The sequence below is a fragment of the Pithys albifrons genome, chromosome 5, assembly GCF_047495875.1.
Source record: "Pithys albifrons albifrons isolate INPA30051 chromosome 5, PitAlb_v1, whole genome shotgun sequence".
Lineage (NCBI taxonomy): Eukaryota > Metazoa > Chordata > Aves > Passeriformes > Thamnophilidae > Pithys > Pithys albifrons.
In genome coordinates this window covers 74,333,827-74,360,670 of record NC_092462.1, presented here as the reverse complement: position 1 = coordinate 74,360,670, position 26,844 = coordinate 74,333,827, and the positions used below count along the sequence as shown (strand labels likewise).

The window sequence follows — 26,844 nt, the reverse complement described above, 5'->3', positions numbered from 1 at the left end:
GTCGTTGCAGTTTCCAACGCCATGCTTGCCCAGGACTCCTTTCCAGGCTTCACAATTCTTACCTACTCTGGCGTTGAAGTCACCAAGGATTATGATCTTATCATCTGCAGGAACGTTTTGGGTGAGGCGGCTCAGGTCTGTGTAGAATTTGTCTTTTTCCGCTGGGTCAGCTTGGAGAGCTGGGGCATATATGCTAAAAAGAACAACATGCTGCTTGTTGTGTAGAGGGAGGCGTAAGGACATAACGCGATCGGAATGACCTGTCAGCAGATTTTCAAGTTTGGAGGCAATGGAGTTTTTAATCATGAAGCCAACTCCTGAACGGTGTCTTTTGGTTTTGGGTTTGCCTGACCAGTAGAGTGTGTAGCCAGCACCATGTTCTTTAAGGCTGCCTTCCTCATGAAGATGAACTTCACTGAGAGCAGCAATGTCAATGTTGAGCCGTGACAGTTCATGGGCAATTAGAGCAGAACGACGCTCAGGACGTCCACTATCCCCAGTATCAAGCATGGTTCTGATGTTCCAACATGCGAGTGTTAGTTTGAACACACCTTTGCAGGCAGGTGTGCATGCCTTTGAAATCTCTTTGTTTTTGTTTGACCGCATGGAAGATGCCGGTTGGCCGCGGTTATCCAACCGGGTGTGGAGATGAGCTTTGTTTAGGTCACCTTTGCTAGGCCCCTCTCCGTGTGGAGCAAGCAGTGCTGTCCCTAGAAAAGGCTGCTTGGTCATTCAGGATGCTGCCGCAAGAGACTGTCATCTCCGGGGTCAAGTCTCTAATGACCCATATCCTGAACCGCCTGCATGCAGGGTTGGGTCTGCGGCTTCCAGCTGCTTCCTATCACCTGCTGTTTTTGACCCTCACCTGTCGCTACAGGGCTTTGCAATGTGGGTGAACCCTTCAGGCCTGCGCAATGGATTTTTTAAGTGAGGCACAGCGTGCGCAGAACTGGCCCCACCCTTTACTCCTAAGGTTCATCTGCCATGGCCTAGCGAGCTTGGACGGTGACAGCGAATACCTCAGGACGTAGCTTTGGTTAGAGTATCCTTCTCTTAGATGGATGGCCTTGCAGGGCTAAACGAGTTCCATCTGCCCGGGTTTGGGGCTGGAGTTCTCCTTCTCCTAGGATGGTTGCCAGACGGCTAGCGAGCCCATCTTGCCCGTGGACACACTTTGTCTGACCCTTCAGCTGAGACCTGTCTGTCATGGAAGACCCTACCGGCAGCACAAACCACCTCCAGCATAGCTCTCAACCTCATGAGGGCACGCAAGCTTCTCCCCTGCGACAAGGAGGAGGCACACGCGGCACCGCCCGCTCCCGCTCCGGAAAACCCAGCAAGACCACAGCAACCATGGGATCAAAGCTTTTCAACGCCGTTTGTCACCGCGAAAAGCCAAGAAGTCGTCTTTGCACCGCCTTACAACTACCAAGAAACAGCCTATGTACAGCGAATGCCGCCTGCTGCCGCTGCCGCTGTAGAAGCGGCCGGACCTCAGCAGCAACCTTGGAACCCCACGAGACACGCCGCAGAAAACCAAACCGTGAGTGAGTTTTTTTTAAATCCTAACTCCGAGAAGGCGCGATGGGGAATGCCCTCAGCCGAGAGAGACATGTGGAGGGGGGGACAAACCCCGTGGAGTTTCTCTTCCCCGTCCATCCACCTTCGGCGCCGGGTCCGCCACCGCCGCCGCCAATGCCCCACGGGTACCTCGGGGCTAAGGTCGCCCCACCGCCGCGCTCCCCGCCGCCCCGTGGGTACACCGGAGTTGCTCCGTTGCGGCAGGAGACTGTTGAGGCAGACATTCCAACAGGGCTACAGCAGCCTGGCATAACCGCGTGGCCAGGAAAACAAAGAGACCACGTGATGGCAAAGCCCGCGAAATCAAACAAAAGAACGGCGCGCCCTTACCACAAGGCGCCAGGACCGCCCAACCCCCCTCCCTACTGCCTGCCAATCACAGCGCATGCGCCAGGCGCGGGTCCGCCGCAGCCTGCGGGGGCCGGGGTCGGCTCTGAATTCACCCGCTCCGGGGGTGGATCAGTTCCCGCACCACCCCAACCACCTCCTGCGTGGATTGACTACGTCATGGAGAGGGGAGAGACTCCTCCACAGTGGAGCGGAGCCACCGGAGCTCCCCCTGAGCGTTACCTTCACTGCGTGCCATTCACAGCGCAAGCGTCAGCGCTGGCCGCGCAGAACACAAGCGCTGCAGCACCAGTGGGGACCCTCTCCCCGATAGCCTCACGCTGCCCGCAGCTGCCAACACCGGCACTGGAACCCCCCGCGCCGGTAGAGACTGCCCCTGCGCCGGCAACCTGGTACCTGCAGCCTCCATCACCGACAGCCACACCCACTGGCTGTATCCCAGAGTGGAGAGCAAAAGAAAAAGAAGCCTCTGTTTGGGACATGCTGGGGGGAGATGGGAATCACGATGTAGTAAAAAAGGGATTTGAAACATCCAAAAATGCTGCTTTAGCTGTCTTTTCTAACCTTCCTAGAACAGGGAAGCCTCTGGTAACTCAAAAGACCATTTCAGAAGCCTTCACAGCTATGGTGAAGCCAGATGAAAAGCATCTAGCCACCATAATTCAAAGGGTAGTTAAATCCAGAGAGTATCTAAGTGTATCTCTTGCATTTGTAACTTGTCTTGTTGCTGTTACTAATCAAAATGTATGGATAATGCTTTCTCAACAAGCAAATCTAAAAAATATCTGCTCAGATAACATGGTTAAAGCAGGAGAACCAAACAAAGTGTGCCTTATAGGAATACTTTATCATAACATCAAAGATTTCATTCCTTTTGGTATTGAGGAAGCAAAAGTGTCCTGCAGTGGTACTGGAGAAACCATAGCAGACATCATATGGCAATTGAATACTTCCTTAGAGAGGGATCCACAAGAGCTAAGGTTAGCAGGAGCTCTCCCTGGAAATGAGTCATGTGTTGAATTTCACCCTGTGCATTCTAGTGTATCTGAATGGTCAAGCAAACACTGGTCACAGCAATATTTTCCTGTGGGAAACACAGATGTCACTCCTCATAATAAGAGTTACACCAATAGCAGTTGGTGTTGGAATGTTATTGGTTCACAAAATACAAGTTACCCCAAAACAAGATTGGTTCACACAAAAGGTAACCAGAGAAGAGCGTTGCCTCCTGGATATTTCTTAATTTGTGGTAATAGAGCATGGCCTGGAATACCTGCCCAGGTAAAAAGTGGACCTTGTTACTTAGGCCAGCTGACCAAATTTACACAATCAATACAAAAGCATGTTAAGTGGTCTAGTCCTCAAGCTGAGGAAAACACCATAGAACATTGGAGTGATACGGGAAATTTGCTAGCAGCAGTTTTTTCCCCAGTTGGTGTAGACAGAGCATTAGGTTTAGTGCAAATGCTTAACTACTGGGTGCAAGAACAACTAAACATCATTGCCAAAATGCTTAATGATTTCTCAACAGATGCTGATAGGATAGAACAAGCAGTATTACAAAACAGAGAAGCCCTAAGATTCTTGTTGATGATTCATGGTTACCAATGTGATGAGTTTAAAGGAATATGTTCCACAGAACCAAACAATCCACCCAAAAAAGGGAGAAAAGACTCTGGAATTTAACAACAAAATCTAGTCCAGCACAACCAAAATATAGCAGAACTCAAAGCTTCACTGGAGAATGTAACCGTTGTCACAGACTTGGTCACAAAACCCAAGATTGTCATTCTAAATATAAAAAGGATGGTACTCCTCTAACAAACATGGGGTGGGGAGCTGGACCTCCAAAAAACCAGAGGGGCTGCAAGCCATGGGGCGCAGCCAGTCGAATATCTCATGGAAACTGGAGCCATGCTGCCTTCCCCATATGGCAACCACAACCACAAGCAGTAGTAGCCTAGGACTAGTCATTGACTGTCCAATCAAACAAGAACAGTCCAGTTCAAGTTACCATGTTGTTTAGCCTATATTTTAAAATTCTGTTAACTTTCAGTTAAAGTGCAGTTTTAAGCTTATTGCACTGTCAAGTTGCCCAGCAGGCTGCAGGGGTAAGGATACCTGCCCCCCTAAGCTGCTGAACATTTTCTAGAGAGCGTAAGATCATCAGTACTTCCTCTCTTTCAGTGTTGGTTATGTTTAGCCTTTGTGAATTTCCTCTGTGAATTCACACTTGTTTACTGCTTTACCAAGAGTGTATAAGGACTAAAAATCAAAGCTTCACTCTCAAACCTCTGTAGTGGCCACACAGAAGTTCTGAGAATGGACCTTGAACATAAGGAGATTTAGTTCAGCTGGACTGAACTTGCTTCTTTGCTAAGTTAAGTCACTCTGCACTCTTGGACACTATGCACAGAATTTAATAAAATTTGTAGTTTGTTTACAGTGGTTTGTGCAGTGACGACTGCACAGGAAAGACCACAATTTCACGCGTGAAAGAAAAGTTCCTTGTTTTGCACTAGTTGTAAGTTTTCAAATTCCAAACATCCATGTCTTAGTCATGTATTAGTTTGTGTTAGTTTACAAAGGTTACTGTACCTCCTTCCAAAAGTCTATTTTGAAAAGAGAGGGGGAGGTAGGGATGTGTAACCCGCAAAATACCCTGTTAAGTCTTGAATTAGCAAAATTTAAGACTTTCAAAATGTTATTTCTCAATTTTTAAAAATTTTCAGCCTTTCTGTTCAAGTTGCAATATGCATGATGTGTATTATGTTGTTTGCATTTTTGCTTTGTTCTTTGAAACAAAAGGGGGAGATGTTGCAGCCTCTAATTCAGGTGGGTCTGGAAGACCACCTTACAGGTTTCGTTTTCACCTTAAAAGGACATGTTTCCTTAAAAGGACATGTTTCCAGCCTCAACCAATTGGAGTCAGACCACCGCACCTGGGGCGGGGTCACTTGAGGTCATATATACCTGTGTTTTTGAATAAACTTGGGATTTGCTTTACATCACATTGGTGTGTGCAGTCTCCACTAGGCCAGGTCAGCAACAATTCTCTGTGAACCTCAACATGTTATTCCAATATCCCTGATGCCATAATGCATCAGCTATAATTCCTTTTGGGATCACATCTCATTTTGTGCCTATGGAAAAAGAACAAATGCAAAGGTTATTCCTGCAAGGATAAGTCAAATTTTCACAGGATTTAATGCTGTAGTTCTTAAATATACAATATAATTGTGACAGAAGCTGTACACTTTTTGCATTCTTAATGTGATCCATTTTCTCCTTCTTCTATCACTGGAAGTGTCCAAGGCCAGGCTGGACAGGAATTGGAGTAATCTGGAATAGTGGAAGGTGTCCCTGCCCATGGGATGGTCTTCAATGTCCTTTCCAACCCAAACCTGTCTGGGATTCTCTGACAGTTGTAATTAAAAGAGAAAGGTTGTTTGTCTTGTGTTGAAGCCCCAAAGTTCTGCTCTTCTGAATTAAATCAAGGTTTTTTAGCTTCTTTAATGCCCCTGCAGATTATTTAGAATAGACCAGTGGAGTTCAGTGCCCTTATTGTTTACATTGAAATAATGACAAGCAAACCCTTGACATCTCCAGCTGAGTCTTGGGACCAAAGCTAGAACTAAACCCAAAATAGTTTTGTTTATTTTGAAGACAGTCATTTCAGGGTTTTTCAAGATGGTAAATTTAAACCTAATCAGCTTTTCAAGGCAATTTGCTTTTAAGAGAAAAAAATCCTTCTAATATCATTTAGGGACAGCCTTGAGAAATGTTCTTGTACTTGGAAGAAATTACCACCTTTTCAATGCAAGTAGATGTTTCTTTGGAGCTTGGTCTTTGCAGTGGGGACCTATGTGCAGCCTTAGCAAAATTCAGTCCATCAGAGTTGGAAACTTGGATTTTATGGTTATTTTGAAGTTTCCTGCCAGTATTTTGGTGGTGATTTTCTCCTCCCTCCCCAGCCCCAGCCGGCTGCCCTTTGTCCTCTTTGGCAGCCACTCCACCAAGGACAACCTCAACTCTGGCAACATCAATTTCCCATCAGAAGGACACCTTGTTCGGAACACTGGCCTTGGTGGAAGCACTGCCAAGCACATGGTAAGGCTTTTGGGGAGTTACCTGAGATATGAAGCTTTTTGGGGGAAGATTTTCTCTTTTTGCTTCGGGTATTTTTTGTGCTTACCTGCCATGAGTTAATTGCCTAATTCTTCATAGCATAAAAAATATTAGCTTAACAATTAGTCAGTTTAGACAACAAATTTCCTTTTTATTTCTTCTTTCAAGTTAAAATACTGGGTGCTTAATGAGGGACTGCTGAATGAGTTAAAATAATTTATTTCCTGTAAAAATACAATACTTTTTTTGTGTGTGGTGGGGGAGAGGGAAATGCTGTTTGTGGGGACATCTGTCCTAGTCATGAAGTGAAAACCTCCTATAATGTATTCAATTCTGACACAGAGATTATATTTTAATCAGCTTTTCTTAGCCATTCCTTACAAAAGAAATGAAAAGACACTTTTTTTTTCCTAATAGAAGACAATTTTGTGGATAGACACAGGATTTTTCCACTTACCCAAATTCCAGCTTGTCCTTCAGCAGCTGATGATAAAAGTGTGAAACTCTCTGTGGTGTTTCAAGAATGTCCAAGATGTAAAGATTAACTTGTTTCTATTTCCAAGTGAAAGCTTAGTTTGTAAAGGTGTGATGAGGCTCCTGGTGGCGCAGGGGCCGTGAGGGCATTGGGCAGCGACAGAGCAGAGGTAGAGTGTGGGCACCCCGGCACCCCCTGCCCGCCCCGGGGGCACCGAGGGGGGCGAGGCCAGAGGGGTGTGCCTGAGGCCACATGGAGGCCAGAGGGGTGTGGATGAGTCCAGGTCATGTCTAGAAGGACGTGGTTGAGTCCAGATGGAGTCCAGAGAGGTGTGGTTGAGTCCAGGTCATATCCAGAGAGGTGTGGTTGAGTCCACATGGATGTGGTTGAGTCCAGGTTGAGTCCACATGGATGTGGTTGAGTCCAGGTTGAGTCCAGAAGGGTGGGGTTGAGTCCAGGTTGAGTCCAGAGGGGTGTGGTTGAGTCCAGGCCATGAGTCCACTTGGATGTGGCTTAGACCAGGTCGTGTCCAGAGAGGTGTGGTTGAGTTCAGGTCAAGTCCACATGGGAGTGGTTGATTCCAGATGGAGTCCACGTGGGTATGGCTGAGTCCAGGTTGTGTCCAGAAGGATGTGGTTGAGTCCAGGTCATGTCCAGAAGGGTGTGGTTGAGTTCAGGTTGAGTCTACATGGATGTAGCTGAGTCCAGGCCAAGTCCACATGGGTGTGGCTGAGGCCAGGTCAAGTCCAGAGGGGTGTGGTTGAATCAAGGGCGAGTCCACATGGGCATGATTGAGTCCAGGTTGACTCCAGAGGGCTGTGGTTGAGTCCAGGTCATGTCCACATGATTTTGGTTGAGTCCAGGTTGTGTCCAGAAGGATGTGGCTGAGTCCAGATGGAGTCCAGAGAGGTGTGGTTGAGTCCAGGCCATGAGTCCACATGGGTGTGGTTGAATCCAGGTTGAGTCCACACGGGTGTGGCTGAGTCCAAGTTGAGTCCACGTGGGTGTGGTTGAGTCCAGGCCATGCGTCCACATGTGTGTGGCTGAGTCCAGATGGAGTCCAGAGAGGTGTGGCAGAGTCCAGACCATTGTGGAGTGCAAAGATGAGTGAGGGGTTGAGTCCACCATGACATTCCATGTGCAGATGTTGCAGGGATGGATGGAGGGATGGATGGATGGATGTGGGTGTTCTGGCCACATCAGAGCCTGAGAAAGGATTGTTGTAACATCCTGGTGAATCTCATCCTCCATGTGCTGCTCTAACACTCTCTCTAAAAACACTTCCAACTTTGTCTTTCCCTCCCCTGATAACCTTGAGACCATTTCATACCCTTCCAAGTGCAGGTACAATTTTATTCTGATGTACTTGCTCCATCTGTTGTCCTCAGATCCTGTTGCTGTTCTTAAAAAGGTGGTTTATTTACAGGTACAGGTGATACTGTTTTAATAGGGTGTCATGAAAAGAGTAAATAAGACCCCAGTTATGGGGACCTGACCCACTTTCCTCTGCATGGAAAGAGCAGTTGAATAGGAAGTTGAAAACATGAGTCAGAGCTCATTTTCCTTCCCAAGCCTTTCAGCCATTCAGGTCAAGTCAAAAGTGAACTAGACCTTTGAAAACGTAAGTTGCTTTTTCAACCTCTAGTTCCGTGTGTGTTGTAAACTCCTGTAGCATGTCAGTGCTTAGAGGACTAATTAACTTGTTGTTAATTATTGCCCCATTGTGCTTTGCTGATGCCTTTCTGTGTCTCATTCATACTGCCCACCAGGTAGTGCAGTGGGTGTCTCCAAAGGGACCTCTGGCTTGTTCAAGGACCTACTTTTTTGGAACCACTCACGTCCCTTTCCTGGGTGAGTACATTAAAACTATCAAGGCACTTTGTCTCTTTTGATGATTTTTACATTTGTAGCAATTAAAAGCTGGCTGTGATTCTTTTATGAGCATCAGGAGTGGTGGACACTGTGTGGTTCTGTGGGAAATGCAGATTTCTTGGATAAAACCTGTCAGATGTGAGTGTGACACAGAAAATCTGTCACATCTGACTCGCAGACCTTCTGCAATTAATATTTCAGTCCATGTTCCATACAGGTTGCTGGGAAAAAGTCTCCAAAAATACAGTGGTTCAAACTATTTATTATCCTCAGATAATTGAGGAATTGCAAAAGAACAAAGGAAATTATTTCACTCTGTTATAGTTTAACCCAGGCTTGTTCCTGGTAACCACTTGCAACATTTTTAATTTTTTAAATTTTATTTTAAAAATTTTTCAGATTTCCTTTCTCCTCTAGTTTGGGCCCAATAGGCTGGGTTAGGACAACTGTCTTCCCAAATAAAACCAGTAAAAGCAGTTTTAAAAAATCATTTTCTTACCTATTTTAAATACCTGCAAGAGTCCAGGGATAAAGTCAGTTACTGTTTATCTTGAAACCATAACCAGTTCAAAAACAGCTGAAAAGAAAGTGTTTGGAGGGTTGGAATTAGGGATGGATTTGCTGTATTTCTGCCCTGCAGTGACATAAAATCCTGGAAAAAATCCTGCAAAATGTGCAGCAAAAATGTTCTCCAAGTGCTTCAACCAACCCTTGTTGTGTTTTCCACAGGAAACGACAATGAGATGCACAACCCAGCTGACCAAGTATAAGCTGCCAGGTTTTTGTGTTACCCTTTAGCTCTTCTCTCTCTCCCTAACCTGCTTTTAGTGGCTGTTGGCATTTGCGGAGACCCATTTTTATCAAGAATAATCTGCATGTGAGAGGGTTTCAAAGGCAAAGTGCTCAGGGAGGGTTTCAGTGAGCACAGTGTGACATCCCTTCTACTAAAATATTAGTAAGTTTTGATAAAAAAATCCTAATAGTTACATGAGTCATTTTTAAAGGTACTTCATATATACCAAGGGGGAAAGGATCTCAAACTAAATGGGAGCATCATCCACAGACAGAAGGAAAAGTGATTTTTAGAGCAGTTTGATCATGTGTAAGATTTATAGTGAAATGCCAACAGGGAGCAGTCACACATTCAGAATAATTCACTGTGTTGAAGGAACTAAAAGTTAATTTTTAGTTGAGAAGCTGCAAAGCATTTTAACCTTGTAAAATGAGGCTGTTTATCCCTGTCCAGTTCTCTGCATGGTGTGGATCCTGCCCAGCTGTAGGAGCACAGACAAAGTGCTTTGCTCCTGATAAACCAGACCCTTCCCTGGGGATTTTGTCCTCCTTGTTAGTTGGGATCATTTCTGGAACTTGGTTTTGCTTCTGCAAACCTGCACGACCCATGGGCAAGAAATAAAGATGTGTCAGTACTTTAACACCAAGTCCTGTTGACTTTTGGTAACTTTTTTGCTGTTCTCAAAGCCATGAAACTGGAGTTGCTGCACCTGAGCAGAGGATTTGTCTGTTGAACAGTAAACTGAAATCCAGCAGGTGGTTTTTCTTTGTACGTGTGTTCTGCTCAAGCACTTCTTGTCCTACCTCTGGAAGACTTTGTACTAAATCCATTCCTAATCAAGAGGAGGAGAAGTTCTGAACAATCAGGGCCAGTTGGTAAAATCAGTATCTTTAAAAGAAAGTCTTTTTCCTGGAAGCATCTTTGGATTGGATCAGTTAATCCAGGTTCAACAACAGCAGCATAATGAGCTTTTTGGGCAAACCTCATCTCAGAATTTCAGTCTTGGTTTGCAGTTGAGTCCTGTAACTGCTTATTAAATTTGTCAATATTTTCCAATGAAATCAAAAGTGAAATAAAATAATCTTCAGTCTGAGTTTGGCTGTATTTAGGGAGCACAACTGCAGCCCAGAGTGCATAAACTGACTGTAACTCTAAGGATAAACTGAGATAAACTTCATAGTTTTATATTTTTTGCCATTCTGTGTTTTGCATTGTTGTGTTAAACTTTTAAGGTAGTAAGAAGAGTAAAGTAACTGCACTGAAACAGTAATACTGACTGTTCATGATTAATGCAAAGCACAGCCCACTGAGGGGTTTTATTGCAAATATTTATGGGAATTTGAGGGGAAAATAGGAGTGGTTGCAGAGTTAGGAAAAATTAGAAGCATTTTTTGTACAGAGTGTACAGAAAATACATTACCTGCATGTGTTAGTACATAAAATTAAATGGAATAAACCTGAAAAAGTGGCAAGAAGTTCCATTCTAAGCTCACTTGCTGCTGTTGGGGATGCTCCCAGTCAAGCTCTGGGGCATTTTGAGGTCCCTCCATGTTGGGCCACTTTGGGAGCTGCAGGTGCTGCATTTCCATCCTTCAGGAATGCTTTGCATTGGCTTAGTTGCTGTATCCTTCTCTTTCCTCCCCTCCCTCGACTTCCAGTAGGGGCAGAGGAGGAATGACAGGAGTTAAACTTTGGAGCACTAGGACTTTTTGATCAATTAGTCCCAGTTTAGCAGGAAAACAGAGGCTGATGTTTCTTGCTTAGGCACAGGTGTTGTTTTCCCATTTGCTCTGGAGGTGTACATATATAAAAACTGAAAGTCACTTGGGGCTTCACCAATTTTGGTTTATTTCTGTGCAGTTATTTTCAGTTCCCTTTAAAGAAGGGAACAGGACTAAGGCACTCAGCAATAGGACAAGGGGGCACGAGCTCAAGCTCTGCCAGGGGAAATTGAAGTTGGAGAGCAGCAAAAACTTCTTTGCAGAGAGAGTGCTCAGGCATTGGAATGGGCTGCCCAGAGAGGGGTGGATTCCCCATCCCTGGAGGTTTTTCAACTGAGATTGGCCATGGCACTGAGTGCCATGATCTGGTAAAGGGACTGGAGTTGGACCAAGGGTTAGGCTTGATGATCTGGGAGGCCTTTTCCAACCCAATCTATTCTATGAGTCTATAGTTCTAAGATGTGATGTGGATGTCATGGAATCATGGCATGGTTTGGGTTGGAAGGGACGTTAAAGATGATCCAGTGCCACCCCTGCCATGGGCAGGGACACCTCCCACCAGCCCAGGTTGCTCCAAGCCCTGTCCAGCCTGGCCTTGGACACTCCCAGGGATGGGGCAGCCACAGCTTCTCTGGGAAATTTATTCCATGGCCTCACCACTCTCATAAGGAAGAATTCCTTCCCAATATCCCATCCAACCCTGCCCTCTGGCAGTGGGAAGCCATTCCCTGTGTCCTGTCCCTCCAGGCCTTGTCCCCAGTCCCTCTCCAGCTCTCCTGGAGCCCCTTCAGGCCCTGCCAGGGGTTCTCAGGTGTCCCTGGAGCCTTCTCTTCTCCAGGTGGCCCCCCCAGCTCTCCCAGCCTGGCTGTGCCAGATCATCAGAATTGTCCTCCCTTGGGCAGCTCATCAGTGACAGATGATCTCGAGGGCACTGTCTGTGCTGGCTTTCCAGGGCTGATTCCAGGGATACTGACTGCATTTATTTGGGCTCTCTAAAACAGTGGGATGTGATTCTTATCACAACTTCAGCAAGAGTCAACACCAAATCATATTTTTTATTCCTGACTGAGCAGGGGTACATTTGTCTCACGAGGTATCCTCCCAAAATATTCTCTAATTCCAGCAATTTCCTTGCCCTAATTCAATTTTCTTAGCCTAAAAGCTTAATTATAAAGCCACTTCTCCCCTTCCTTGAACAAGGTCCCCTTCCTGATTAAGGGCTTTGCACAAAGGGAGCAGAAATGCTGCTTTAGAGAGAGGAGGAGTCACCTGTGCGTGTGTAGTAAATGCTGTGTTTGTCTCTCTCTTCAGTACGCTGTTGTCCCAAATCTATTCTGCTGTTGTAGAGGCTGTGCTTGCTGCCATTGAGTGCTATGCTAAAACTTCCACTGAATCCAAGGTAAATGAAGCCCCCATTGTCCCTCTGTCCCTTTGACTGGCATTGCTCACAGTGTGCCAGGACAGGCAGACTGAAATTAAACCCAAGATAATTCAGTGTTTCGTGTGAATAACACCAAATTCAGCCTGTGGCCTCCAACCAACTCTGTTATTTCACACTGTTACCCATCTCCAATTGTTTCTCCATCTTTCATCGATTTTCCTGACCTCACAGGAAGGAAAATAAACTCTGGGGTAGGACAGATTTTAGCCTGGTGCATCAGTGTGTTCCTGTGTAGTTTTGGTCTGTTGTTTGGTGCTCTTGGAGGTGCTGGGATTTGGAAAGGGAGGGAAAGGGTGTTTGATTTATTCTCCATTTGCTCTTTGCAGGCCAAGATGGTGGCAGAGCAGGTGCTCCTGGCTGGGTTGGACAGCCTTGGCTTGGCACAGCTGAAATCTGATCTACGGTGGGTGTTTCACAGGTGTTGGTTGATCTCCTCTCTCAGGGGATTGGCTTCTTTGGGGGAAAAATATCTCAAATATTAATTTTAAACTGACTGCCCAACACGTCATCATACAGTCATAATTTCAAAATAATTATTATCATTGCCTTTTCCTACTTCTTCAATCCCTTCAGCAGTTACTTTGCTTTAAATGTTCCTGCCTATTTTTCATGTGTAGAAGGAGTTTAAACCACATTTTTCACCAGTGTAATTTCTGTTCTGCAGCTCCAAAATCGCTTTCCAAATTCAGGCTGTGAACAATCATGGAAGGTTTGTATCACTGTCTTGCACTTCGTGTTATTAATTAGTGCTTTTATACCATAATAAATTTATTTTTCTTCCCCTGGAACTCTGATAAAACCTTATAGTTGATTATTTCATACAAGACATGAGATAGTTGAATGATTTCATGTCTGTCATTCTGTGGAATCTTAAAAACAGCAAAGAAAATAAAAAAAAAACCTGGGCAGACCAATTTTATTAACTGTTAATGAGTAGAAAACTATGAGCTCATCAAGAGTTTCCTTTTAAAAATATGCCTTAAACTTAGTTGCGATCACAGACTTGTGCCTTTTAATCCCCACACTGCGTGATTGAAATGGCCTACAGGAATAAGAGCTTATTTTAAAATGAAATTGCATTTTTTTGGCTGCTTTGGAGTCACTGAAAATGATCTGAGTTTTAAATATTTAATTCTTATTCTTCTAGAATTACCCCATTAGATAATGAGGATAGCCTGAGTTTGATCAAAACGGTGAGTAAGCAATTATTGTGATTATGATAATTATTATTGCTGTTGCCATTATTATAGTTGTTATAGTCTTCTTCTTCTTCTTCTTCTTCTTCTTCTTCTTCTTCTTCTTCTTCTTCTTCTTCTTCTTCTTCTTCTTCTTCTTCTTCTTCTTCTTCTTCTTCTTCTTAAAATAGAGCTCAAGTGGCATTTTTTTCTGGGTCATGCTGAGATCTTTGTGAACACAAGTGTGAAGGGGAGACATGAAAGGGATTTCAGATGCTGAAACAGTTTTACTATTGCCAGACCATCTAATTTGGAATAAAACATTGTTTTGTGATCTCAGGCCTCTATAGAAGTGGTTGTGTAGAGTGTTCAAAACATGCAGATTTTGCTGTTTCACTTGAAATGCTCCAAGTTGTGCCTTCTCTTCCCTCCCTCCCCCTCTGGGGTGGCTCCAGGTGTCCATGATGGTGTTTGACATTCCAGACCTGCTCACAGGCAGAGGATGTTTGGGCTCTGTTGTGTTCTCAGAGTCCTTCCTGACATCACAGATACAAGTCAGAGAAAAAGGTGAGTGTTTTAAATTCCAGCACCAGTGTTCTCATTCTGCTGTTGGCTTTGGTTGGCATCCCAGTGGATGTTGTTGCTCTTCCCATGGTGGGTTTGAAACACTTTTGGTGGGAGGGAGAGCAAAGGAAGAGGCCACACCAAGATCAGAATAAATCAAAGTTTCTCTGGAATTGTGCAGCAGCACAAGGAGAGTGGGAGTTGCTCTGCTGTGAAAGCTTCACTTTAACACTCATAACTCCTTAAAACAATTATAGACTCATAGAATGGATTGGGTTGGAAAAGACCTCCCAGATCATCAAGTCCAATCCTTGGTCCAACTCCACTCCCTTTACCAGATCATGGCACTCAGTGCCACAGCCAAGCTCAGCTGAAAAACCTCCAGGGATGGGGAATCCACCCCCTCTCTGGGCAGCCCATTCCAATGCCTGAGCACTCTCTCTGCAAAGAAGTTTTTTCTGCTCTCCAACTTCAATTTCCCCTGGCAGAGCTTGAGCCCATCGTGCCCCCTTGTCCTATTGCTGAGTGCCTGGGAGCAGCCAGAGTGTTTTCATATTTCCTAAAGAAATTTCAACTTAAAAGCAACTTATGGACAGTCTGGAGTACGTGGGTGGAATTAGGGCTCAGTGGGCATGGTGGGAAGAGGTCTGAGGTTGGGTTTGGTGCTCCTGGAGGTGTTTTCATGGCTGTCCTGCTTTGCTTCCCGCCGGTTCCCTGCAGATGGCAGCATCACCCCGGAGAGCAGCCACGTTGTCCTGACCGCGGGAATCCCGAGATTCATGTCCTGGCTGGTGAGTCCCACACCCCTGGAATTGTGCACACACACAGCTCCAGCCCCACCAGGGACACTGACTGGGGAAAGTGCAGGACCTGCACATGGAGACAGGCTGTTAATGTCTTAATATATCCTCATTTTTGAGTCTGGATGTGGAGTGAGAAGCTGCCAAGTGGGAACAGGCTCTGGGTCCATCCCTGACACAAGTTTTATATCATTTTTCATAGAATTATAGAATGGATTGGGTTGGAAAAGACCTCCAAGATCATCAAGTCCAAGCCTTGGTCCAACTCCAATCCCTTTACCAGATCATGGCACTCAGTGCCATGGCCAAGCTCAGCTGAAAAACCTCCAGGGATGGGGAATCCACCCCCTCTCTGGGCAGCCCATTCCAATGCCTGAGCGCTCTCTCTGCAAAGAATTTTTTTCTGCTCTCCAACTTCAATTTCCCCTGGCAGAGCTTGAGCCCATCATGCCCCCTTGTCCTATTGCTGAGTGCCTGGGAGAAGAGACCAACCCCCACCTGTCCAGAACTTCCCCTCAGGGAGTTCCAGACAGTGCTGAGGTCACCTCTGAGCCTCCTCTTCTCCAGGCTAAACACCCCCAGCTCCCTCAGCCTCTCCCCACAGCTCTTGTGCTCCGGTCCCTTCTCCAGCCTCGTTGCTCTTCTCTTCTTACTTGGGTTGGAAGAGACCTCTGAGATTATCAAATCCAACCCTTGATCCAACCCCACTGTGATCACCAGCCCAGGGCACTCTGTGGATCAAGACATGGTGGATTCTCTGTCCCTGGAGGTGTTTAAGAGGACACTCAGTGCCACATCCAGTCCCTTCTCCAGCCTCGTTGCTCTTCTCTGGCCCCGCTCCAGCACCTCAAGATCTTTCCTGAGCTGAGGGGCCCAGAACTGAACACAACACTCAAGGTGTGGGCTCCCCAAGGCAGAGTCCAGGGGAAGGGTCACTGCTCTGGGCCTGCTGGCCACGCTAGTTTGGATCCAGGCCAGGATCCCCTTGGCCTTCTTGGCCACCACAGCTGTGTGCAGACCTGTACAAGCACACAGGGGAACTCCTGCAAACCCTGCTGGTTGTGAGGCAGTTCAGATCACCCCAGCAGGAAGCCAGCTCTGACTGCAGACCTCTCATGCTCTGCACTGTGTTAGGGGTAGAATTCCAATGGATTTAGTTAAGCTCAGGAACACTCTGCCCTTGGGCAGTCCATGATTTAGCAGCAATACAAAATAAAGGCTGGATGTGCTGCACTACTTTCTGTCTCTACAAGAGTATTTTAGTCTGTAAAACCATTGAACGGGCAGAATGTGCTGCAAGGAGCTCTTTTGGTCCCACGGTAACACAACATTAAGAGCAGAAACCTGGGCTGATCCACCTCAGGGACCTGAGGTTCTTGTTTGCCTCAAAATCTCCTTAATGCTTTTCATGGAACATTAGGCTGGCTTTATATAACTTGTTTTATTCAACGTTAGACTTGGTTTTTTTGGTACATAAATCACAATACATATGGAAACTCTTTCTGGCTACAGGTTGAAGACAGTGATGTGAAACTCTCTGAAAAGACACAGCAGGTTTTGGAGGTAAAATCAAACCTTTTTGTTTAAACATTTCATGAACCAGTATTCAAAAAACCTGAGCTCCTACCAAACTGTCCTTCATCATGTGTGTTATTTCTCTCCTACACCTCTTGCCTGTTCTACCCTTTCAAACTTTTTCCTACAAAAACTATATTGTATGTAAAAGTTGGAGGGTTTTATTTCAAAGAATGACAAAACCCAAGAGCAAAAAGAGCCCTAAGAAACCCACAAGTTCAAGGAAGTCTCACTAAACATCACTCCTGGAGGAGTTCTTGTGTTTGCAAAACCGCCACAACTCTACATGCAACTTTCTTTTAACTTAATTACCCCGCTAAATGTCTGAAGGAAAACACTCTGAAAAAGGGGAATTTGGAGTCTGGGAACATCTGAAATCTCATGAGTTTCACATTTGTGGTTGAATTTGTGGTTCCCAGGAATGTTCATTAAGAGGAGATTTATTTCCCTGTAATACACTCTCAGCTCAGTGGATGGACAAACTGCAAACAAAAAGCTCTGCCTTGTGGCTGTGACAATGGCTTGGAACATCCCAAAGCCAAAATGGAGGGAAGGCTTTTGGAAATCATCCTTCCCCTGGGCCTGCTGTGTCCAGGCAGGGTTAAACTCTCCTTTTAAAATCCTGGTGGGTGCTGTTTAAAAATAAAACCTTTTCTCCTGAATCAAAACCACAAGAAAACGTTCTTGCCTGGGTCAGTCCTTGAGCCAACCTGTGATGTTGCTGTTTGTTTGTTCCTGTTTAGGAGGACAGTTCTTTCCTGGGCACTTTACTCACCGGAGGGAATGGGGTGTATCTCTGCTCCAGCAGCTCCAGCAATGCACAGGCTGTGCCTGCAGAAGGTGAGAACTGCTTGGGCTTTTTCCCTGTGTTTTTAATTCTTTTGGTGTTGTTTTGTTTTTTTAAACATGGAGAGAGAGTTTCTGGGATTCACACTTGTGGTGAGTCAAACTGTGCCATCATCTTAAGCTTTCTTTACATTTGCTTTTACAACTTTTTCCTGTTAAATTCCATGCCTTGTTGTGTCTGTCCCCAAGGTCTGTTTGAAACTTCTGATCCTGAGAATTAAATATTTAAAACTCCTGATTCCTCTTGGGCTTCCTCTGGAATCACCTGGGGTTCTTCCCTGATGGACAGTGAAGTTTTACAGACCTGGGAGATGTTTTTTTTTCCTAATTAATGTTCAAAACATGCACAGAGTGGTTGTTTCTGTCCTTAGGAGATGATGTGCCAGACATTTCCTGCCATTTCCGTGCCTGTATGAACATGAGATTGGAAAAATTGGGCATTGTTGGACTTCCAGCTCCAGAAATGAAGGCAAATGTGTCCTTCAAACTGCCTGTGGTGTAGGAGGGGATGTCACAGACTCATTTACAGCCTCCTCTCTGCTCCTTCCAAACCCCTCCTGCAGCTGAGGGTGCTGCTCCCATTTTTCCCACTGTCATTTCCTTCAGGAATTGGTGCATCTCAGCACAGGAGCTCAGCTGTTACAGAACTGTTTGGTTTGGGTTTCAGTGCAGTTCCTGCTTCCTGACACAAAACTACTCACAGGAATCTTGGATCAGTCCTTTTCTTCTGGTGCCTTTTCCTTCAAGGACTTTGGGACACAAATATCCCATTAATGCAACTAAAGATAATTTGGTAGGAGGGTTTTCCCTCAATCCCTCACGTGCCTTGAACCAATAGATCCTTTTAAAGGTATAATAATTTTATATTCTAATATACAGATGTGTCTCAGTGCAGCAGGAAGTCAGGAATATCTGACATTAAGTTTCACTATAAGTTGATGATCTTTAGAGGGGAATCTCCACATTTATAATTATGCTCTGTAGTGTTGAGATAAATGATGTACAAGGTAATTAAAAAGCAGTTGTCAATTAAAAAGCAGCTGTCAATTAAAAAAAAAAACTGTCACAGAGGGGGATCTTCTTTTGCTCTAATTGATCAGATTTTAAAGCAATTTTTTTAATGCAGGATATGGAATTCAGCTGTTCTGCTGTGGTTCACTCAGCAAATAACTACAGAATGGACCTATTTTTGGCTCTGTTAAAACCTCCTGTTCATGCCCCAGTGGAGCAATTTAATTTCCCCCTTTTTTGGGGAGGTTTGTGCAGTGAAATTTTGTAATAGGTTTTGTGCTGGAGAGTGGTACAAGCACCATTATGTGCCACTTAGAATCCTAGAATGGATTGTGTTGGAAAAGACCTCCCAGATCATCAAGTCCAACCCTTGGTCCAACTCCAGTCCCTTTACCAGATCATGGCACTCAGTGCCACAGCCAATCTAGTTGAAAAACCTCCAGGGTTGGGGAATCCACCCCCTCTCTGGGCAGCCCATTCCAATGCCTGAGCACTCTCTCTGCAAAGAATTTTTTTCTGCTCTCCAACTTCAATTTCCCCTGGCAGAGCTTGAGCCCATCGTGCCCCCTTGTCCTATTGCTGAGTGCCTGGGAGTGAAGGAGTGAGTGAGTGAAGGATTTTCATGGGTGTGGAGTGGAAATGAAGTCGCTCTTGTTCCCTTTTTGTTGTGGTCAGATCTGGGCTCTGCTGAGGTGACAGCTCTGCAGTGCAAAAGGTGCTTGGAACCCTTGAATGGTTTTGGTGGGAATGGATCATTTCACGTCCTTTCCAAGTCCCTGCAATGGGCAAGGACACCTCCCACCAGCCCAGGGTGCTCCAAGCCCTGTCCAACCTGGCCTTAGACACTCCCAGGGATGGGGCAGCCACAGCTTCTCTGCCCAACCTGTGCTAGGGCCTGCCCACCCTCCCAGCTAGCAATTCCTTGCAATATCCCACCTAGCCCTGCCCTCTGTCACCACAAAGCCACTTTTATTAAAACAAAACATTATTACTGAACAATTTTGAAGATCTTAATAATCCTTTATTATCTCTTCTTGTCCGGGGGGGCTGTGCAGGCATTTCCAGCCACGTCTTTTGGTGACTTCGATTGTCTTGAAATGCAATTCTGAGTAAAACCTGATTTTTGGTTTAGTTGTTTCTTTAAAGAAAATACTGAGCCTTCCCCTTTTGCTGCCTCACAGAGTGCCCTGTGTGGGATGTTGGGGGTTGGTCTCTTCTCCCAGGCACTCAGCAATAGGACAAGGGGGCACGATGGGCTCAAGCTCTGCCAGGGGAAATTGAAGTTGGAGAGCAGAAAAAACTTCTTTGCAGAGAGAGTGCTCAGGCATTGGAATGGGCTGCCCAGAGAGGGGGTGGATTCCCCATCCCTGGAGGTTTTTCAGCTGAGCTTGGCCGTGGCACTGAGTGCCATGATCTGGTAAAGGGAGTGGAGTTGGACCAAGGGTTGGACTTGATGATCTTGGAGGTCTTTTCCAACCCAATCCATTCTGTGATTCTGTGGATGTGGCACTGAGTGAGAATCCACCATGTCTTGATCCAACCCCACTGTGATCACCAGCCCAGGGCATGGAGTTGGACTTGCTGATCTCAGAGGTCTTTTCCAACCCAATCCATTTATGATTCCATGTGGTGCTGCTTTTTCAGAGCAGGGGTCCAGCTGGCAGCCCCTGCCCTCACACCTGCCCAGGGCTTTCTGTCCTGGCACAAACTGGCTCTTTGCTGATGCCACTTTCTGTCACTTTAATGGAATTATTTTAATCCATTATCCCACCCAGCCTTGCTGTGTCTCATTTTCCAGCTCCTCTCGTCCATGCAGGTTTGTTAAGAACCAAGATTTAAATGTTATAAATAGTTAAATGGATGATTTAAACACTGTTACAATGTTTAAGTGGAATATTTAAGCATTTAAGTGGAAAATTTTAACATTTTTCTAATTTTTAAGTGGAATATTCAAGCATTTTTCTAATGTTTAGGTGGAAAATTTTAACATTTTTCTAATGTTTAAGTGAAATATTTAAGCATTTTTGTACTGTTTAAATGGAAACTTTAAATCTTGTTATAATGTGTAAGTGGCAAGTTTAAACCTTGGTATAAAGTTTAAGTGGAATATTTAAGCATTTAAGTGGAAAATTTTCACATTTTTCTAATTTCTAAGTGGAAAATTTAAACATTTTTCTAATGTTTAGGTGGAAAATTTTAACATTTTTCTAATGTTTAAGTGAATTATTTAAGCATTTTTCTGATGTTTAAGTGGAAAATTCAAACTTTTTTATACTTTTTAAGTGGAAACTTTACACTTTGTTATAATGTTTAAGTGGAAAAATTAAACTTTTTTCTAATGTTTAAGTGGAATATTTAAGCTTTTTTCTAATGTTTAGATGGAAAATTTTAACCTTTTTCTAATGTTTAAGTGGAATATTTAAGCATTTTTCTGATGTTTAAGGGAAAAAATTAAACATTTTTATAGTGTTTAAGTGGAAACTTTAAAAGTTGTTATAAAGTGTAACTGGAAAATTTAAACCTTGGCATAAAGTTTAAGTGGAAAATTTAAGCATTTAAGTGGAAAACTTTAACATTTTTATAATTTTTAAGTGGAATATTTAAGCATTTTTTGAATGTTTAAGTGAAATATTTCAGCATTTTTCTGATGTTTAAGTGGAAAATTTTAACATTTTTCTAATGTTTAAGTGGAAAATTTTAAAATTGTTATAATGTTTAAGTGAAATATTTCAGCATTTTTCTGATGTTTAAGTGGTAAATTTAAACATTTTTATACTGTTTAAGTGGAAACTTTACACCTTGTTATAATGTTTAAGTGAAAAAATGAAACATTTTTCTAATGTTTAAGTGGAATATTTAAGGATTTTTCTAATGTTTAAGTGGAAAATTGAAGCGTTATTCTAATGTTTAAGTGGAAACTTTAAACCTTTCTATAATGTTTAAGTGGACAATTTAATTTGTTAAAGTTTAAAACGAAATGTTAAATTTAATGCAAATTCCCAGTTAATTTTAATGTCAAATTCAATTTTTAACTTAAGGTTTTCCTTTAAATCAAATCAAAACAGTGTTTAAATTTTCCACTTCAACAATTTGTTCGTTGTTTAAATTTTCCCCTATTTTGGATTTGAGCTTTTCCCGAGTTCTTGCATTGTCACTTTTGTATTTCTGGAAGTTCGAAATTCAACAGAATGGAATTTTTGGGGCTTTTAGAGAAAAAAAGACACTCTAAAATATTGATGGGAAGTGGCTCCAGGGAGTGCAGTGCAGTTGTGTTGTGATTCCAGGATGGTGAGATCCAGGGGGATGGAATGGTTGTGCTCCACATACTCCTCCAAATCTCCCCCAAATTTACTGCTTGTTCAGTGTAAGCAAATCCTGCAAGAACATGAATTTGTTTCCATCATTCCATGGCATCAGCAGGAATGTTGATGTACAACTAATGCAGTTCTTTTTTATTCAATTCCAGGCAAACTGCACTTCTTCTCTGATGGGATCCTCTTTGCTCACCCCCACCACGGCAGCATTTCCATCCCCAAGAGCCACATGAACTCCATCTCCCTCTATGATGGGTGAGTGTTTGTCTGGTTTTAGTGCCATAGAATTTTAATCAACTTTTTAACAGTAATTCTGCAGAGTCCTGACACAATTTTTTCCTGCTCTCCATCTTCAATTTCCCCTGGCAGAGCTTGAGCCCATCGTGCCCCCTTGTCCTATTGCTGAGTGCCTGGGAGAAGAGACCAACCCGCACCTGGCCAGAACTTCCCTTGAGGCAGTTCCAGACAGTGCTGAGGTCACCTCTGAGCCTCCTCTTCTCCAGGCTAAACACCCCCAGCTCCCTCAGCCTCTCTCCACAGCACTTGTGCTCCAGTCCCTTCTCCAGCCTCGTTGCTCTTCTCTTCTCACTTGGGTTGGAAGAAACCTCTGAGATCATCAAGTCCAACCCTTGATCCAACCCCACTGTGATCACTCTGGCACTCTGTGCCCTGGGCTGATGATCACAGTAGGGTTGGATCAAGACATGGTGGATTCTCTGTCCCACTCAGTGCCACATCCAGTCCCTTCTCCAGCCTCGTTGCTCTTCTCTGGCACTGCTCCAGCCCCTCAAGATTTTCCTGACCTGAGGGGCCCAGCACTGAACACAACACTCAAGACTGGGTTGGTTACTGCTTCCTCAACCCTGTGAAAATCACTTTCCTTTCGTTTCCCTTGTGTTCAGGTCCAGCATTGCCCATTTGTGCAGTGCCCTCCAGCAGAAATGTGGGATTTCAGCAGTAAAATCCCCCTCAGAGTGTGACTCTGCTGAGGTGCAAACACAACAGCACAGAGAGTCCAACTTTGGCTGCCTTTTCTTGGCCATGCCCCTTGTATTTAAGCAGCTATTTTAACACTGACCTTCTTTCTATTGTTTGAGTCAAGACTCTCACTTAGATGGAAGTTGCTATTCCTGGGGCTGGGCCATCCCCCTGGAACCAGTGCCAGATTCTGAGTGAGCCTTGACAGGGGGAGTGTCACTGTCCTGCTGACTTGGGGAGGTTTGAACTACTCACAAGTGACAGGAGGAGCAGGGGGATTGTTATTTGCTTTTTCCGAGGGCCACTGCAACAATATGGATGGGAAAAGGAAAGACAATTTAAGGCTGGGCTTAAAATAAAAGATACCAAGTGCAGTTTCTCAGCAGTTCTGTCACCATGTGCTGCTTTTCAACTTGAAAATCTCTGGGTATTTTGTACTTCAACACGTGCTGAGAACTGGGCACTGAGCTGCTCCTGAAGTCCTGAAATCCTCCTGGACATGGAGAGCACAGAGGGCAGGGTGGATTTGGGCCATTCATCAACAAATATTCCCAAGTAATATTTAGATTTCCCAACATCTTGCAAGGCTTGGCCCTGGATGTTCTTAATCATGGCCATGGGGGTTGTTGCTGCTGCTCTGCAGCTTTTTCAGTTTGTGGAACCCCAACTGTTTTCCAGGAAGAGGAGCACATTTGTTGGACACTTCACATGCAGATTTTAGCATGGATGAGTTGGCCTTTTAGCCACTTCCCAGGAAATCTCTGAGCCATCCTGCAGAGTCCTGCAGGATCTGTGGATTCTGTTCCAAAAGCCATTTTTTTCCTGGCAGAAATTGTTCTGTTTTAGGAGAATATTTTTTGTGTGTTCTTCAGTCACCTCAATGACTTTGAGAGGATTATTTTTGTAATTAATCCCTCAGTCACCACAGGATAAAGATTCTGTTTACAAATGTCTCTGAATTTATAGAAATTCTTATGTAACAGTTTCCCAACTTGAGTTTTTTCTTCTCAAGATTTAGTACGTTGAGACATTAAAGTAGCTAAAAAACCTCGATTGAACCCAAACAAGCAGAACTTTGGGGTTGCAACAAAAGACAACCAACTTTCCTCTCTCAATTAAACTGTCTTAGAATCCCAGAATCCCAGGCTGGTTTGGGTTGGAAGGGACTTAAAACTCATTCCATTCCATCCCTGGCATGGCAGGGACACCTCCCACCAGCCCAGGGTGCTCCAAGCCCTGTCCAGCCTGGCCTAAATACTTCCAGGGATGGGACATCTAATCTGGAGAAAACAAAACAAAAACAACCAAACAACCCGAGGCTCAGGGTTAACAAAACAAAATTGGACAACCTGAGATCAGTGTTTGGGAGGGAGACCCAACCTGGGGGCTTCAGTATCCTGTAGTGAAGACAATTCAGGGGGAAAACCAAGGAATTTGGTAGAATTTGTGCTCATTAAACAATCTGAGAGAAACAGGACACTTCCCACCATGCCAGTGAACTGCACTGGGAATGACAGGCCTGAGAGTTGTGTCTTGTTCAGGTGGTTCCTTTCAGGTCAGAAACTCCAGAGCACAAAAAGTTTGCAGTGGCCCCAAAATTCCAGGATTTTTAGGTGGCATTTAATTCATTCGTCATGTGGTTCTGTGGCAGAGACGAGTGGGGGGAGATGAAGAAAAGTTTGTTGTGAAGCATTAACAGAGGAGAGGTCTAGTTTTTGGTGGGGGAAGAAGAGAAGATACTAAAATGCAGGCTTTTCTTTTCAATACAAGACAAAACTTGGGTGCTTTGAACCATCTCAGATGTTTGTATAATCTCCAGTAGCTGCAGAGAAAGAGGGGTGGCTCCAGCTGACCCTTCTGCTCCATCCCTGTGCCATGGAAATGATGGAATGCTCAGGTCTTTATGCCTGGCCATGGCTGGAGCACTTCCCATCTCTCCTATTTCATGTGTTAAGCCTTTTTCACTCTCAAAAACTGTTAATTACAACTTGTCCTGTTTCTTCCTCTTCCAGGATTCCAACAGTGTTGTTGCTGTTCTTTCCATAGACTTAAAAACTTCCCTGCTCCCTCACCTACACATTGAATTCCATACCCAGAACAACTTCTTGATGATTGCACTTTTCCCCAAAAGGAAGATTTATAAAGCTTTTTACTCACAGGTAAAGGACAAGAAGATTGATTTGGGTGGGGGGAAACCACACAATTCCTGTGTGTGTTTGGGGTGAGACACGGGGGTGAGTTTGGTGGGGTCTGTATTCACTGAGTTTGGAGAGAAGGGCTTTGTCTCTCAAAGAAGTTGAGCTGCTAAAGCTTGTTGCCTGATGAGTAGTTAAAGAAAAGTTCAAGGTTTTTCTTTCATCAGTCTTCACAAACAACACCTTTTCATCGTAGAATCAGTATAAAATCCACAGCTTTCAGATCACCAGAGTGTCTCCCAACCAGAAACTCTGTTTCTCTGTGTGACCTGTGCCATCTGCCTTGTAGAGTGATCCTTCCTAGCCCTTCATGGCTCCTGCTCCCAGGACCTGTGTGAGAAACTTGAGTTCTGTGTGGCTTTCTGGGGCTGATGGTGCTGTGGAGTTTGATAATAGAATGATAGAATGGATTGGGTTGGAAAAGACCTCCAAGATCATCAAGTCCAACCCTTGGTCCAACTCCACTCCCTTTACCAGATCATGGCACTCAGTGCCACGGCCAATCTCAGTTGAAAAACCTCCAGGGATGGGGAATCCACCCCCTCTCTGGGCAGCCCATTCCAGTGCCTGAGCACTCTCTCTGCAAAGAAGTTTTTTCTGCTCTCCAACTTCAATTTCCCCTGGCAGAGCTTGAGCCCATCGTGCCCCCTTGTCCTATTGCTGAGTGCCTGGGAGAAGAGACCAACCCCCACCTGTCCAGAACTTCCCTTCAGGCAGTTCCAGACAGTGCTGAGGTCACCTCTGAGCCTCCTCTTCTCCAGGCTGAACACCCCCAGCTCCCTCAGTCTCTCTCCACAGCTCTTGTGCTCCGGTCCCTTCTCCACCCTCATTGTTCCCCCAGTGCTTCCATCCATGGCCTCCTGAAGGCAGGGAGTGCTCTCCAAGCTGCTTTCCTGGAGCAGAATTCCAGTCCAGCACTGCTGTGCCAATGGAAGTGGCTGCAGCATTCCCATGGAGTGGCAGAGCTTCCAGTGTGTTTCCCTGTGTCAGACACTGGGATGGGGCTCCTTGGGGAGGTTCTGGTGAAGGTTTTAAGGCTCCCTCATGGCCCTGAGTTGTTCTCTGAGTGCAGAGACCTCAGTAACCACAGTCTGGGAACAATAGTGCTTTTGAGGAACTGAGCCTGGAGATCTCAGGGCTTCCCAAGTCTTTTGGGATGGGATCATCACTCTGGACTGGGAAAGACCTCCTAGCTGAGTGAGGAGTTCCCACTGGAAGTATTAATGGCACCATAAAACATCTCCCTGTTTTATCTTAAATGTTTAAATTCATCCCACTGTTCCACTCTGTGAATGGTGGGAATTTGTTTTTTTGGGTTTAAATGTTCAGCCTATTTTATTAGTTCTGCTTTTTATCTGTTTTGTTTTTCTCTTCTCTCACATCACACATCCTCGAGATAATCAGAAATATTCTTGAGATATTCAGAAATTTCAGACCTATTCTTTCTGCCTTATTTTGTCTATTAAAATAAAACCAGATCCTTTTTAATCTATGCCTATAACAAGTTCCCTTGTCTTCTGACTGTGGCAATGCTTTTGTTTTGATCAGTGTTTTGGCTCTAGGCATCCAAACTGTGTGCAGTGTCTGAGATCAGGGGGGTTCTTTCCTGTGCATTGACAATTCCCTGCTCTGAACATGTTCTGAGGTCCCCTTGGTTTGCTATTACTGCTGCCTTGGATTCACAGACACACAGGTCCTTCCTTGCTGCTCCCTGATATTCCACCTGATTTTAGGAACATTTCCATGTCCATTCTTGCTTTTCTGCTTGAATTTCTCCTGTTTTTCCTTCCCATTTCCTCCCAGAATGTTTCTTTCATTCCCACAGTAGATTTACTTTTCTCCGAGTCCTCTCCCAGCTGTGTCCCAGCTCAGCTTCCCAAAATGTTCACTTCAGATTCCCAAATCCCTGGCAGAGGATGTCCCAGGGCATCTCCCCACCCTCTGCTGCTTTTCCTTGGAGCTCTTTATTCCTGCCCCCCTCTGAACTCACTTTTTGCTGCACTCAGGCTCAGTCTGGAGAGTTTAAT

At 44.7% G+C, this 26,844-nt stretch overlaps 1 protein-coding gene across 1 annotated transcript in view; it reads left to right on the top strand.

Annotated features, from left to right (window-relative positions):
* The first annotated feature begins 1,584 nt into the window (after positions 1-1,584).
* Positions 1,585-26,844, top strand: part of LOC139672662 (dynein axonemal assembly factor 9-like) — a 47,876-nt gene continuing 22,616 nt past the window's right edge. Inside the window, 15 exon segments of the mRNA XM_071557108.1 lie at positions 1,585-1,869; positions 1,964-2,220; positions 5,904-6,039; positions 8,302-8,383; positions 9,134-9,182; positions 12,230-12,317; positions 12,686-12,762; positions 13,024-13,068; positions 13,507-13,552; positions 13,990-14,101; positions 14,819-14,889; positions 16,411-16,461; positions 17,217-17,313; positions 21,797-21,903; positions 24,635-24,781. Of these exon segments, the coding sequence (XP_071413209.1) occupies positions 1,585-1,869; positions 1,964-2,220; positions 5,904-6,039; positions 8,302-8,383; positions 9,134-9,182; positions 12,230-12,317; positions 12,686-12,762; positions 13,024-13,068; positions 13,507-13,552; positions 13,990-14,101; positions 14,819-14,889; positions 16,411-16,461; positions 17,217-17,313; positions 21,797-21,903; positions 24,635-24,781 (1,650 nt within the window).